The 16,648-nt window shown below is 37.2% G+C and overlaps 1 protein-coding gene across 5 annotated transcripts in view; it reads left to right on the top strand.

Annotated features, from left to right (window-relative positions):
* scml4 (Scm polycomb group protein like 4) overlaps positions 1 to 16,648 on the top strand; it is a 36,743-nt gene that overhangs the window by 2,025 nt on the left and 18,070 nt on the right. For 2 of the 5 annotated variants that reach the window (XM_084090758.1, XM_084090757.1), the window contains exons 2-3: positions 5,241 to 5,466; positions 15,322 to 15,548. In XM_084090758.1, coding sequence (XP_083946884.1) covers positions 5,265 to 5,466; positions 15,322 to 15,548 — 429 coding nt within the window. In that variant the 5' untranslated portion in view covers positions 5,241 to 5,264. Of the gene's footprint in view, positions 1 to 5,240; positions 5,467 to 12,121; positions 12,236 to 12,304; positions 12,559 to 14,869; positions 14,940 to 15,321; positions 15,549 to 16,648 lie in introns of those variants that run through there. The other 3 variants (XM_084090759.1, XM_084090760.1, XM_084090761.1) reach the window with 3 other exon arrangements.

Below are 16,648 nucleotides of genomic sequence, written 5' to 3'. Positions count from 1 at the left end.
GATTACGATTGAGATTCAGCTGGGTGAAATTTTAGATCATCCTGAAGGTCATTTAGATGATCCTCACCACGAACTCCCCTATTGTTATGTGTTCCCCACATCACTTGACAATTCACTATTACCATTGTTTGACCCTCCCCGTTTCTGATTGCACTGTTACCTCTTTTATATGTGGCTTTCTTCTAAATCCTGCCTTTTGCCCCATGTCTCAACCTCCTAGTTTTAACTGAGATATTCAAATATGTCTCCTGTTCTGGAAACACATACATTAAAGCTGAAAGAAAGTGAGTATTTCTTACTGAATGTAGTCCAGAATGAAACTCAGTCTTCTTGTTTTGATGACTCAGCCTAGCAGAGTATCAATGACAGTCCGAGCTCCGCACTCCTCACGTCAGAAGGAAGGGTCAGTTCAGTTTTCTAAGGTTGTGTTTGGTGTGTGTTAAATTCATCATAAAATCTCACTGTATTTCAAATGGTTTTGAATGGTTTTGTTTGTTATGTTATGCATGTTGAGATTACCCAACCACTCAAAAGTAAGAGGGTTTAATGTTTTTGAAAGAAGTCTCTGGCCCACCAAGGCTGCATTTATTTGATCAAAAATACAGTAAAAACAGTAATATTGTGAAATATTATTACGATTTAGAATATTTTAAAATGTAATTTATTCCTGTGATGGCAAAGCTGAATTTTCAGCATCATTACTCCAGTCTTCAGTGTCACATGATCCTTCAGAAATCATTCTATGGCAAGCCGTTTTAACATTTAATCATTTAAACCGACTAGTCTCTATTTTCATGCTACTAGTACTTATTTTTTAGATACTAGTATCTATTCCATTAAGTACTAGTACTTATTCATTAGCTACTAGTGCTTATTCTTTAGGTACTAGTACTTATTCAATAGATACTAGTACTTATTCATTAGTTACTAGTACACTGTAAAAAATTTGCTGTAGTTTTGCAGCTGTTTGCCAGTAACTTACTGTAGATTTAAATCGATGTTATTTACTGGCAACAGTTTGTTCAAAGTTAAATGAACATTAAACATTAACAAGTCTTTGTCTTTACAGAATAAAACTATAAAATAACAACCTAATGCAAAGCATTCTGGGAACCAGAAATCTTCATCAACCTTTTTCTGTTTTTTTCCTTCAGATTTTGGTTCCCAGAATGCTTTGCATGAGGCTGTTATTTTAGTTTTATTCTGTAAAGATAAAGACTTGTTAATGTTTAATGTTCATTTAACTTTGAACAAACTGTTGCCAGTAAATAACATCAATTTAAATCTACAGTAAGTTACTGGCAAGCAGCTGCAAGTAATACTGTAATTTCTACAGATTTTTTTAACAGTGTACTTATTATTAGATACACATTTAGACACTTTAACATTTCAGAAGGATGTGTGTGTGTGTCTGTGTGTGTGTGTGTGGGGTGAATGTGAATCAAGAGTCACTATTTGTACTGGGCACAAGTGAATTTTAATGTTTAGATGCTGAATGTGTCTGTGTCTCTGATTCTGTCGGCTGCTGCTAAAGTAATTTCTCAAGGGGAGACTAAGCCTCTCTCAGCCTACAGAGCACAAGGGCAAATACGAATAAATATGATAAAATATGGATGAATGCTAATAAAGCACTGGCCAAATGTGGCCCTCACTAAAAGGATTATCTGGAAGGGCAGACATTATTACGGGGGCAGCTGACGGTCTGCCTTAAGACCAAAGCATGCAAACTTCTGCATCCAGATTACTCATCTCAGTTTTATTTATTATATAATGGCTAAAAGGGATGAGGGTTCAGGTTTGATTTAGCTTTAGTTTTTTGTGGTAGTGCAACCTAGCTCTCTTTTGCACTGATTTGTTGTGCTGAAGGCTAAGGAGGTATCAAATGTAATCTGACTCTCAGGGTGTTATATGACTGAGTTTCATTACTCTCATTAAACTGAACGGTTCATTTTTAGTGATTACTTCAGCCCCCTGGTAAACTCACTTACATCACACATCGGTCACTGTTTACAACCCTTTGTTACACTAGTGTTTCCCTGGAGTTAGCTCACTAACATAATATTCAAAGCCCAACCACATTGATTTGGCTGTTAAATTAAAATGAGGAATGGAGTGGCCAGAAAATGAAACAAATTGTAGGACTATTTTTCTGTGCACTCCATACACTGTTATGCACAATTTAAACATCCAACTACTTTAAACATACAATACAATGTACACAAAATGCTGGGTTGTTTTAACCCAACTTTGGGTCAAATATGGACAAACTCAAACATTGGGTTAAAAATGCAATTTAAAAATGTAACCCAACGGTTAGGTTTATCCATATTTGACTAGCATTTTTTAGAGTGTAATATTCTATCAAAGGCTGCAATCTGTGCCTTAACACCTTTCAAATTTAGCAGTGATTTTACTTTTTTTCCATTAAGATGCACACTCTAAATATCAAATGTTTCCCTTAGGAGAAAAATTTGGACAAGTGAAAATATGATTAAAACATTACGAGTTAGCTATGGAAAAGGGTAAATTAACCCAATACCGTTCGCAAATACATGTATCGATAAAGCCACCAAAGGTACTAACCAGTAAAATATGAATTTATGAAAACTAGGTTGGTGGTTGGTTCACTGTTTGACAGAAAAACCTTATGTGCCGTGAGTTTGAATGCTTTACGTTTCCTCTTAAGACTGTAAAGAAATGTCTCAAAGGATGCTTGAATTATAAATTAAAGGGGTGGTTGATTATGATTTCACTTTTCTAACTTTAGTTAGTGTGTAATGTTGCTGTTTGAGCATAAACATCATCTGCAAAGTTACAACGCTCAAAGTTCAAAGCAAAGGGAGATATTTGCTTTTAAAGAAATCGCTTTTTAAGGACTACAACAAACGGCTGGTAAAGACTACACAAGCTTCCTTCCGGGTTAGTGACATCACTAACCCTAAAATTTACATAAACCCCGCCCCCGGAACATGATTTATAGATTATCATGACAGAATATGCTGATCAATGACTAGAAGATAGCTACACATAAGCTACATAAATTCACCAACTAACCATTCAGAAATGTTGTCTACATGTTGCCACTTCTTCTTGAGGCTCTCCATCATTGTCTGACTCTGGTTTGAACATAAAAGGTTACAAGTTTTTGACATTTTCAGTGCATGTGTGTGTGAGGTAAAAGGACACGAGCTGTTGAAGCTCCGCCCCCTGTGCTGGGAGCAGCAGCTCATTTGCATTTAAAGGAACAGACACAAAAACTGTGCATTTTTGCTCACCCTCAATAAGTGACATGCTATATAAAAATATCTGTGGGGTATTTTGAGCTGAAACTTCACACACACACTCTGGGGACATCAGAGACTTATTTTACATCTTGTGAAAAGGGCATTGTACCACCCCTTTAAACGACAGGAAGAAGGAGAGGAAGGGACTTTTACTTTTTTTGTCTTGAGTGCTGAAAATTCATCTTCTCCTCCAGTCCAGTTTTTCCTAACAACAGCTCTACTGTTTGGTACAGTTGGCTAATTTGAATCTCATTTTTATTATGATTACTTTTCTTTTGGTCAGTAGAAGTCATTGCCTTTTTTTTTTTTTTTTTACCCAAATTCAACATCTGATTTTAATGATGCACATTTTGTTTTGATGCTGAGAGGGATGGAAATGGTTTACTTGTGGTTATAAGGACTGGAATCTGAGCACTGAAAGTAGTTTTTTAAGAAAAAAGTAATTCTGGTGGTGATTCTGATTAAAGGGATTTGTCCTCCAAAAAATGAAAATTCTGTCATCATTTAGGGTAGGGTAAACCCTACATTGTGAGGACCAAATGTTTTTGTTTTACTTTTTTTGGTCCCCATGAGAAAAACAGCTTATAAATCATACTAAGTGATGTTTTTTTTTTTTTTTTTTGAAAATGTAAAAATGCAGAAAGTTTTCTGTGAGGGTTGTGTTTAGAGGTAGGTTTAGGGTTAGGGAATAGAATATGCAGTTTGTACAGTATAAAAATCAATATGTCTATGGAAGGTGCCCATAAAGCATGGAAACCCAATGTGTGTGTGTGTGTGTGTGTGTGTTTGAGTGAGATGTCCTGACCACTTTGGGTCATCTTTACTTTGAAGATGTATTGCATCACCACTCTGTGGAATAACAAACATGCCCACCAGTGGGTGGGTCAGAAATGGCTGCCAAGATATATTCCTTTGCCAAAAAAAGCAATTGGTCTGATTTTTTTTTTTATTGCACTGAACTTCTAACACAATGACTCCTTCAATACCTTGTCAATGAAAACCTCCCTTGCACTTTAAGAGGTATTTAAATGTGCTTTTATGTGTGTAACTGGTATTCTGTAGTACCAAAGTCCAAGTGTGCCTCAGATATAGACTTTTGCTAGCCATTGTTAACTTCTATTCAGTAGCCTACACTATCCAACTCGCAGCTGTTTTTTCCATTTAATGTGTCTCTTGAAGCTTGATGTTGCCCAAAAGTTTCTTGGATCACCTTGATGCAAATGCTTTTTCTGCTTGTGTGCATTTTCTTCCGAGCTAATGAAGGTCTGTTTACTCCCACATCAAAACTGAAGAAGCACAACACTATATTCGTACCAAAAGCAAAGCGCAAAGGCTTAAATGTAAAATATAAATTCATACAATATATAACACACCCAAAAATGTTTGGGTAAAAAAGAAAAAAAAATCAATTTTCGATTATTTGTTTTTTTTTTAAATGTGGTTGATTTTCGATATCGATTCTCAAAAGCCACGAAATCGTATCAATCCCCAGCCCTAATATATAGTATGCATTTATAATTCCTTGTATAAATGCACATTAAACACTTTTACATTTAGTCAAGAATTACTTTGCTCTGCTTATTTTTCTCTTTTACCAAAATGTTTTTTTTGTTAATGATTTTTCGTTGCTCCACTGACAGCTGTCTATCCAGAAAACACTTTTTTGGGGAAAAAATAGTTAAATAAAATAAAAATGTATTATTTAGATTCCAAATATTCAAAGATTTGTGAATATAGACCTTTAAATTCCCAGTGTTAATATAATACATTTTATAATGGATGGTGAGAATGAGATGGTCTCCTCAGAGAGCGATGGAAGCTATTTAACATGTATTGGTCATTTTGTTCACATTAGATGTTAGGCTACTTGTTACCTTAAAAGAAACGGTAAAGATGTCGCTGAGAATGATTCGATGCACTCTAATGTCCTCAGTGGTGTGTGTTTGTGTCTCCCAGTGTAATGTTTTGGTCGCTGTGGGAATGAGACTGCGTGGCAGGGATTTGGAGGATTCCACTGTCTCCTGGATACCAAGTGTCCTGGGTGTGCAGAGCGTCAGGCTCCGCCTTCGCCTTGATCGCCGTGACGACAGGGGGAGGGGCCTTTGGCAACTGGTTGACCTGGGAGAGGAAGTGCAGAGTGGGCAGCGGATACGTGATAGGACACCTCCTACTTGTTCACAAAGTAAGACATTCATTCATGATAACTACAGTTCAAAAATATATAATCCATTGATCCTGAATTGCCAATGTGTTGTTTTTATAATGACAAGAACATTATGTGCATGGCTTGGAGTTATACTAGCATTCTTGTTAGTGTCGTTTCCTCACGTCCTGTTCATGAATGAAAAAGGTCAGTTCTTCATTGTATAAACAATGCTATATATATGCATACAGAGACCTGTTTGTGTAATACTCAGGGTTTTACCATCATTAATAGGGATTTAGATGGTTCGCCAGCTGGTGGAAAGGACCGCAAAGATATGAGAGAAGAATAATTAGGCACAAGAGGGAAAAATACAATATTAGAGAGGATAAGACTGGAAGAGCGAGAAGATCCTCCGTTCATTACATTGGACCCTGGGATTCTGCGCTGCTTGACTCCAGAAAGATTAATGCAGATTAATGTGTCATTCTTAATTATTGCAGTCCCTGTTCTCACGCTGTGTGAAGAAATGCTTTGTTGTTTTGTTTTTCAGGTAGAATACAGTATTACTTGTCTAACACATACACTAATTTTTTGTGTTATTTTCTTACATTTCGATCACATGGTCTTCAGTATCAGGTTTCCCTTGTCTGTTGCTATGGCAACTTGCCATGAATGAAGTAAATAACTTTTTGCCATTAGAGGGTAACACATTCATTTATTTTTTTTCTTTCTTCACAAAACCCCTCCTCTATGCTAGGCGTTGGCTGGAGGACTTGGCAAACAATGGTTGATTTTCTATTGTTATTAAGGTACAATAGAAGTTAGTAGGTGTGTGTGTGTGTGTGAGAGTGAGTGAGAACTGCATGTTTTGTGCATGTGTGTGTAATCAGTGGGAATGTTTTAGGTATGATTTCCAGTCAGTGGCTGCATGTGACTCTGAATCCAGACATTGATGATCGATCTCTCTTTGGTTCACCTAGAGCTTTTGTTCCAGTCAAAGCAGCAATTTGTTGACATTTTGTGAACATTATAAAATGCTGTGACAAAATAGTGTCAATAAAATAATATGAAAATAGTGATAATCATTTATTTCTAATGATCCTCTGGTTCATTTTTAGCATACTTCTCTGACATCATGCATGCCACATTTGTCATGGAGAATTAAAAAATTAAAATCCCAAACCTTTTAAACTGAGGTTATTGTACCATGCTTCAGGCTTTTGTCCAGCTTCCTCTCCTTCTCTTCCATTTACATAGACACATACATGAACACACTCACACGGTAGCAGTCCCTCATCTGCGGTGTTAATGGGTTTGAGATGATTGAGTTGCCACTAAAGATGAATCCATGACTTTAATTAACTTTTGATTTATTGGCTTCTGTATTCCAGGCATAATTAGAAATTAAATATAGTGATCCGCTGGATGGGTGAATGGCGCCCAGCTCTGCGTCAGGCTGTGAAATGTGTCTAAATGTATTTCACAGAGTGTCCAATGAGACAGCCGTGAATGTCCCCTTTCTGAGTTTTATATGTCACTGGTTTTCAATAGATGGGTTTCGGTAATATGGCAAATACTAATACAATATTTAAAGCTACACTGTGTAGGATTTTCTCCCATCTAGCGGTGAAATTGTTTATGATTACCAACTGAATATTACTTTCTAGCCCCTCCCATCCCGAGGGCATTTTAACTCCTACGGTGGCCGTATTATTTCAAATCTGCCGGCAGTCGCGAGTAATCTCCCCCTCGCATTCGTCACGGTGCCACTGAGTGTAAAACGCGAAAGGCGAAGCTTGAATTTCCAGGTATGTCCCTCTTTGGCTAATGTATTTTCAAGATGGAGGCGCAACATGGCTGCCGCCATTCGAGCGACTCGCTCGTATGTATTCTATGGCAGATTCTACGCTTACGAGAATACTTGATTAGTTGGTAGAAGTAATTACACATTAATGAGCACATATCATTTTGAATCAACTTAAAAAATCAACTTAAAAAATTACACAGTGTAGCTTTAAGGTGCGGCTTACACAACACTGTTATAAAACGGATTTGGAATTCTTTTTTTTTTATTAAGTTTTGGCCGTTCATGTACATGAAAACGGCATTTTGGGGGCCTGAAAATGTAAAGGTTTGAAAATGTGTTTCAAAGTGCAGGTTTTTGAAACCGATACCTTTATCATCTCTGTGAAAACCCCCCAAAAAAGTAACTTTGTGAAAACGGTGATGTCATGCGCATGCATCAGGTGCGTAGTGTTTCTTTACAAAGTGACATTGTCAACTACTGGGGCTGCTGTCACTTTAAGAGCGCATGCGCAGACTGAATATACTGACACACATCCAGTTTCTTTCTCAACTGTTCACTTATGACAGAGAATACTTGTCGAGATGGGTATTTTGACATCATTTTGTGTATGTGTCCGTTCAAGCGCAAGTAAACGCGAAAGAGGAATCAATTCGGTGCTCGAGCGCTGTCTGAAACGTGCCTCTCTCTCTCTCTCTCTCTCTCTCTCTCTCTCTCTCTCTCTCTCTCTCTCTCTCTCTCTCTCTCTCTGCATGCGCGCTCTTCAGGTGTACTAGGCTAACGGATAACCACGCATGAGTTTTCACCTCTTCTTCCGCGTTTAAAATTGTTTGAATGTGTAAATTTGCAAGACAAGCACGAACTTTCATTCTATGATGGTTAAACTTAGCAGTTGATCACTTAATCAGTGTTCCATTTATTTGTGCAGTGCTCACGTTTAGGGGATTTTTTTCCCTTTTAAGCAATTGGTTTTTATCTTTGGGCGAGGGCTTTTCCTTCATATTGTTTGTTTATGGTCCTAGGTATTCCGTTCAAAGGAAAAGGATTTTGGTTTTAATACATTTTTTATCAGGCACTGCAAAATTAGTAATCTGGAAAACAAGGAAAAATAAACTTCTAGGGCAGGATGCAATAAGTGTTGTTCCTATGTTTTTGGGTCTTGTGGCAGCTAGACTAAAAGTAGAGTTTGCCTACTATAAGTTGGTGGACTGTTTACCAAAGTTTGTAGAAATCTGGTGTGTTAATGAGGTATTGTGTACTTTATGTGAATAATTTAACATTAAATTGTTATAATAAAGGTTTATTTTATTTTATATTAAAATTCAATAAAAAAATTCTCCTCATCCCCCCTCTCTCTGTCTCTCTCTCTCTCTCTCCCTCCCCCTCTCTCTCTCTCTCCCCCCCTCTCTCCCCCCCCCTCTCTCTCTCTCACTCTCCCCCCTCTCTCTCTCTCTCTCTCTGCATGCGCGGTCTTCAGGTGTACTAGGCTAACAGATAACCATGCGTGAGTCCCAATTTTCACCTCTTTTTCTGCGTTTAAAATTGTTTGAATGTGTAAATTGGCAAGACAAGCACAATAAACTTTCACTCTATGATGGTTAAATCTGTTGATCCACGAATCACATGCGTGCCGAACCGTGAGGCCTGGTCCGTACGGTAGTTTTGATGCTATGTTGGGTCAGTCACCATTTGGTTCTAGTGTTAAATGGGTCCTAACTCAAAACTAGTTGAACCAGTGCTGGGATTTGTATAGAGGCTTTGGTTTTTCTGAATAATTTGTGTCAGACTAGCTTGGTTTCTAGCACAGTTTTCACGAGTTTGCTCATTGTTTTTAGTTTGCTTCCTCTTAGTGGCCAGTAAGACGGCTCCCCAGAAACCACTGTCTTTCAGCCATGAGCGGATGTGATTTCTGTGATAGCAGCTAGTGCTCTGACTGCCAGCAAGAGTCTTTACAAGTCCCTTTAAATAATCTGTCTTTCTTTCTTTCTTTCTTTCTTTCTTTCTTCGCTATTATCTTTGCATTGGCAAGTGCTGTTGTCATAGCAACCCACATAGGTTATTGATCTTGCTGATGACCCATTTGATTTTGTGTACATCTATTGTAGTTTGAACTTTGCTGGTGCTGCTGTTTCTGTTCACGGGTTTATCCATTTGTTGTGTACAAAGCATGCGGCTCTTTGTTGAAAAGGGCTTGTAAAAAAAAAAATATATATATATTTTTTTTTCATTCCACTGAAAATTATGACATGGTGATGCTGAACTTTAATCATTTTATTCCAGTTCAGTTTGTTGGTGTGTATGAAGACGTGTGTGTGTGTGTGTGTGTGTGTGGTGGGACTTGAAAGACAATTGGCTTGACCTTCTGTTGACCTGGAAGCAGTTTATCACATGCAAGTATCCAAGTGGGAGGTCAAGGACAGGTCTGTCTGATAGACGGCGTGTGAAGAAGTCCCAGTTGTGTGTTTGCTGTGTGTGTTTGTGTGATGGAAACAAGTGTACTTTCATAGTGCTTGTAGACTTACCGAAACAAAGTGCTGAGATAGAAGGGGCCAAAATGTAATTTATTGCCTCGCTGCCCAATGGTTTAACCTTTTCATATAAAGACTTTTCCTGAATCTTATTTCACTGTCCAGCTCACATAGTGCTTAATCTTTCGCCTGTGTATTTAACAGCATTCTCCTGCACAGAGCAAGTCAGCAGATACGTGACTACGCTGTCTGTACACTCGCCAGTATGTGATAGTGTGAGTGTGTGTGTGTGTGTGTGTGTGTGTGTGGTACATGAGCCAGACCCCCCCCCCACCTCCGACTTAGGGAGTGCTACACATTCCCAGCGTTCTTCCGAGGGGGGTCGGAAGGGAAGGAGGAGGCTTCGTCCAGCTCTGTACAGTGCCAGGACTCAGAGTGTTGAGATTATCCTGTAGCTCAGTTATCAGGCCAAGAATAGGGGGCTTTATCCAGCTGCGCCTCGTGAAATCATCTGCTTAGGTTTGTCTGGTCAGATGCATGGTTAATGAAGCTACCTTTTCATTGACCTATTGACAAGTGACTAGCACCATCACTGATGAGTGAATGTTACGGCGAGTATAAACTCATAAGTCTCATAAGGGCTGAGAGCTCAGAAGCGTTCTGTTATGTGCTGTTGGTTCATGTTTGTGTTGTTGATAAGGTGAATTTAGTCTTTCCTCTGGTTTGCCTTTAATATATTGTATGGGTTTTTGTGTTGTTTTTAATTTGCTCTTTTTTCTTGGAGTGTATTGTGCTGTTTGTGTTTTTGACACACTTATGCAACATTTGTGATTAATTTTCATAGTAGTCTAATTAAAAAATGCAACTTGGTCTTGATTCATAATAAAGTACCTGAATTTTTGTAAAAGAGGTTATCTAAAGTCCTCCAAGCTTTAATAAGGGTGTTTAAAACTATGCAGCTTGAATTCCTTTGTATAAGATTATTAATTAATCTGAAAGGGACTTGAACATTCAAGAGCTGGATTTTAATATACAGTACTGGTCAAAAGTTAGGAAACATTACTATTTTTAATGTTTTTAAAAGAAGTCTCGTATGCTCAGGCCTGCATTTATTTGATCGAAAATACAGATTAAAAAAAATAAATAATAATAATATTAATTCGTTTAAAATAATGGTTTTCTATTTGAATATACTTTAAGATATAATTTATTTCTGTGATGCAAAGCTGCATTTTCATCAACCATTACTCCAGTCTTCAGTGTCACATGATCCTTCAGAAATCATTCTAATATGCTGATTTGATACTCAGTTATTATCATTAATATTAGTAACAGATTGTAATGTTTCCAAACTTTTTACCGGTACTGTATATTTGTTTATTTATTGTTTGTTTACCCCTAAAATGCAAACAATTATTTTGCATCATGAGTTCATAACTGTCAATGTCAGTAAATAATATAATGCCACCCTATTTAAGCAATTAAAAATTGTCTGCAAAATGTAATAATAATAATAATAACAGAACAGGTTTAAATAAAAGATTAATTAGCCTACAAAATATAATTTCACCCATATATTGTATTTTTTTTTTTTTACATATTGCTTTGTTAAATATGATAAAATGTTCTCAATTAATAGCTAATTCATGCTTTTTACTTCTTTTTTTAACAGTATTTTAGATTAGTTGCATGTGTTTGTTTTATCTTTTTAAAATATTATATACTAGCCTACATATAAGGTAATCTACAGTTAACCAGTTAAATGTAGGCTAACATTTTTACATTTTCAATCTATTAAAACTACAAGTTCTTTGCTATGTCCGCATAATTGTTTATATTATTTAAGCATAGAGAAAAAAAAACCTTGAAATCAGTTTTCTGTCCAAATTATGTGAGAACGCATACATATATTTTTGAAGGGTTTTAAATGTTATATTAATCTCACTATACTTCCAATTTGTTCTAGTTTAGCCTGTAGATTTAAACCTACAGTGAGAATCTGCAAATTCAGTTTTACGCATTTAAAATTGCCCCAAATATTTAACTACTATTAAGGTTTTTTCGTGTTTTTGTTGTTGTTGTTGTTGTAAAACAACTCGCCCGCTCTTTAAAATCATAGTTATTTATTAATTATGTATTATATTAATTAGTAGCCTACGTGTGTAATGAATCTTTTTTTCTTTCTTTTTTTGTGTAAGCTGTAAGCTGGTTACATCATTAATATATATTTTTTAATCAGCTAACAAAATTCGGTCCATTAGCTCTTGGCAGTGGGGATTGCGTTTTGGGAGTCTTGGCTGTGGTGTAAATTATTCCGCAGGCTCCGCATCAGCATATGACTATGGCAAAGGGAGGATGTTAGGCGCCCAGTTGCCATGACGACGGAAATGGGACGAGGTAGCGACTGCGGAGCGCGCGGTGGTGTCGAGAGCGCGCGGGGGTTTCAGAAGCGGCCGGTCTGTCTGTGGAAGCGCGCTTGATACGCTATTCTTGACATTGCTGATAACGAATCCGCTCCAGAGCTGAGTGGTCGGTGAGTGTTCATACATTAAAAAATGCGTTTGCGGCTGATTTCGCGGTGAGATTAGGAAATAAGGAAGGAAGACCTCGCGCTATGCAACACGGCTCGTAAACATGAACACGCGCATGAGGAACGGTGCTCTATTTTTGACGCTCTATTTTTAATGGCGCGCGCGCTCTCTGCTTTCTGAACGGTTTGCTGTGCACCGGTTCATAAATTCATCGGAATTAGAATGGATTTATGCATCTGTAGGAAACCACAGTGCTCGAGAAATAGATTAATGTAATTACGCATGGCCTGGCTGATGCATGTGAGGAGAGAGAGAGAGAGAGCAGGTGAGCGGAAATAATCTGATGTTTAGAAAGTGGCTAGGAAAATAACTTTGAATCAGGGTCATCCCTATTTATCTTGTAGACAAATAATAGTTATTAAAATGACCCATTTCTTTATATTTCGGCATAATATGTCACATGACATGTTACCTGATGCTTTGGGCAAATAACTTATTCTTATAAAGTATTCACTATTCCTCATTTAGTCTTATGAATATTTATCTTGGATAAAGCAGATGCAGATTCATGTCTTTCTTATTATCTCTGCTTTAACAGCCGAGCTTCAAACTGTCTATTGTCTGTGCACACTATACAGCGAATGCACTTCACACATTGCAAAGCATATTTATTGCAAAAAAACCTGAATTTGAAAGTAGTGTGTTCTGTGGATTCGATTACAGAAGATTATAATGTAGTATGATGGAAATAAAATAAAGTAAAATTAACAATAATTGATTAACCTGTTTTTTTATTTTATTTTTATTATCATTATTTTAATTGTAGTTATGAGATAAAATGTGTCTTATTAGTTTCTTTTTCCAGGAAATCATAATTAAATCATAATAATTAATTTCACCTCGAAAGGTCCAGGTTCTACAGAGTTCCAGGGAATACTTAGTTAAAAAGGTTGGATGAGAGCAGGGGAAGCCGTCTGTCAGGGCTGATCTTGAGGCCAGGCGCCACAGCTGGAGGGGGAGGGGATGAGAGTGAATGAGGGCTGGGGGAGGGGGACCGACTGAGAGAGAGAGAGAGAGTTGGAAGAGCAGAGGATAGTGAAGATGCTTTTATGTGGCACAGTGTCTGTTTCTTCCACCCTCTGCACTGTGTAAGCCACCTCACAGCTTTTGTTCTTCATATATTTCCAGCCCAGTTTGCTGAGAATTTCATATCTGTATGGTTTGAGCATGTTTATCTATGGAAGTTTGTTTCTGCCACTGAATAATAAATAAATAATAATAATTGCGACTTTTTATCTCACAATTCTGACTTTTTTTTTGTCACAATTGCGATATATCAAGTCAGAATTATGACTTTTTTCTCAGAATTGCGAGATATGAAGTCAGAATTGTGAGAAATAAAGTCGCAATTCCGAGAAATAAAGTCGCAATTCCGAGATATAAAGTCGCAATTCTGAGAAATAAAGTCGCAATTGCGAGATATAAAGTTGCAATTCTGAGAAATAAAGTCGCAATTGCAAGATATAAAGTCGCAATTCTGAGAAATAAAGTCGCAATTCCGAGATATAAAGTCGCAATTCTGAGAAATAAAGTCGCAATTGCGAGATATAAAGTTGCAATTCCGAGATATAAAGTCGCAATTCTGAGAAATAAAGTCGCAATTGGGAGATATAAAGTCAGAATTGCATGATATAAAGTCGCAATTGCGTGTTATAAAGTCAGAATTGTGAGATATAAACTAGCCTATTCTGAGGTAAAAAAAAAAAAAAAAAGTCAGTCTTTTTTTTCCTTAGAATTGGACTTTATATCTCACAATTGTGAGTTTATATCTCACAATTCTGAGAAAAGATGTCAGAATTGCGAGATATAAACTCGCAATTATGTGATATAAAGTCAGAATTGCGTGATATAAAGTCGCAATTGCGAGAAAAAAAGTCAGAATTCTGACTTTATAAGACGCAATTGTGACCTTATTTCACACAATTCTGACTTTATATCTCGCAATTCTGAGAAATAAAGTCAGAATTGCGAGATGTAAACTCGCAATTGTGAGATAAGTCGCAATTATCTTTTAAAATGTTTTATTCTGTGGCGGAAACAAGCTTCCATATTTTTCCGCTATTTATCCAATGAATATAAAAGTTCCTTTGTGTAACCATGGTCAGAACGTGTGGTTTTTAAATTTTTTTTTTGAATATATTTATTTATACTAGTGATGTTTCCAAGAACAGCAGCTTTGCAGGTTGAACTACAAGTTGCAGTGTTTAGGCCGTGGTCATATGTTTGAGTTAAACTTCTAGTGTTGTTAGTTTTGCTTTCTCAAAATCAATGTGTTAAAGCATTGACTGTAATTTGAATGCAAACAAACTGTTTTGATTTTGGTTGGTTTGATGTTTATTTTCTGTGAATTAAGTTTAATGGAAATGGCAAGGTTCTCATGGTCATTGAAAACATGTAATATCGGGGAATCAGTTATTATAATAAGTATATAGCATGTACATGCGGAACAGGACTGTAAAATAAAATACTGCCATTTTCTTTTCTTTTACTATTTTTGATTTATTGATGTCTATTCTTTTCAAAAAATTTCATCAGCTAAAATTGCTATATTATATTATTATTTTTTTTTCTTTCAGATTACTAAAATTATCCAGTAATCACGAATGACTGACGAATGAAAAGTCATGGAAATTCATTGGTCAAAAGGTCTGGGAGCCCAAAATTTCTTACTGACTACACATATATTTGTGTGTGTGCTTGTTTGTAGTTGGTGAGTGAGTTGGAGAGTTACAAGATGAATTGATGGTTGGGAATTACAAAAGTTGTGGTTTGTGTCTTTGTTGCTGTTTATAACTTTGAATTATCCAATGAAACCCAATCCAGAAAGTTCACATAGAAGACATAGTATACAATTTAAAGTATTTTTAAAAGGAAAATCTCCATCACATTATGCAGTCGAAACAGTACACATATCAATATGTTTACATTCAATCAAGAAAAAATATTCAGCATACAGTATTAAAAATGATTAAATATCATTGTAAATGCAGTTCAGCATTCTGACATTGACACTGTGGTGTTCTCTCAGGTCTGATGAGTATTCCTGCTGCTGCATCAGTTCAGTCAGGAGGTGGAGAGATGCAATCACCTGGGGCCATTAGCCCTTCATTCCTCCCGCCCCCAAGTGGAAAAGTTCCAGGTCGCAAGAGGGGTCGCCCACCCCTGAAGAGGCACCCGGAATATCAGAGTCGCTACCCAGAGTCCCTCCCACCCATTAAAGTGCCTAAGAAAAGAGGAAGGAAGCCTGGCTTTAAGGTCAGTACACATCAGAGTGTTTGTGTGTTAATTTAAATATGAGTATGTATCTGTAGACCACAAAGATAAGGCCTTTCCATAGTTCAAAAGTGTCTGCCAATTGCATAAATGGTGCATTTAAATACATACTGGTGCGCGTGTAATGCTTATTGCATAATTATTTAGCTAGAGGAGCAGAGTAATGTCTTGTGTGTGTTTGTATATAGGTAGGCCCGTCTGATGTTGACTGTGAGAGAAGGAGGGGACAAGGTGGTTGTTCTTTGACTGATGTATCTGCAGTCTGCTGCTGCGGAGTTATTTTTAGCTGTGTGCCTGAGCACAGGCCTCATAATGTCTCTGCTGCTGATTTAAAGAGCTACACACTACCACAATGTGTGTGCAACTGTGCATGTTAGGAGATTTGCAGTAAACATCCTTGCAAGACTTTTAACTACCGGATGTACACTGATGAGCCAAAACATTATGACCACCTGCCTAATATGCTGTTGGTCTTCTGTGTGCGGCCAAAACACAGAGGCATGGACTTTGCAAGACCCCTGAAGTTGTCCTGTGGCAGGGCTGGACTGGGGCTAAAATTCGTCCCTGGACAAATCCAGCCCATCTGGTTCCCCCGGGAATGTTTTGCTGAATGAATACAATAAAACAGCACAGAAACAAATAATAATAGATATTATAGATTTATTATACAATGCAGTTAGCAAACATCTGGGAAAATGCTAACTTTAGCCTGATAGCACTAAAAGCGCACGTCCCACCCTCCCTGCAAATCGCCGTCCAAAGCCACGCCTCCTGAAAGCATGAACAGCCAAGAAGACCGGAAACAACGTTACTGTAATACCAATATCATGTGTCATTCACCGGTGAGAAAACTTTATAGTACAGTTAGTAACACTACAATACCAAACGTAAACAAATTCTTAAAAACAGAATATTTTCGTTTAGTTTAGCTAGCAAAACTTGTCAGTGTGTAATAATATTTCTTGCATGACAGGGTTTCCACAATGAGAGTCTGTTTGGCTCCGAGTAAGATAGATAGATCGTAGATCCTTTGCCAGTGCCACTTGTTGTCGGTTCAGAAGGAAAGTTAGGCTGTTGCTGCT

The sequence above is a fragment of the Abramis brama genome, assembly GCF_963993115.1.
Source record: "Abramis brama genome assembly, chromosome: 18".
NCBI lineage: Eukaryota > Metazoa > Chordata > Actinopteri > Cypriniformes > Leuciscidae > Abramis > Abramis brama.
The sequence above is the reverse complement of the archived record's forward strand: the minus strand, read 5'-3'. Positions and strand labels throughout refer to the sequence as shown.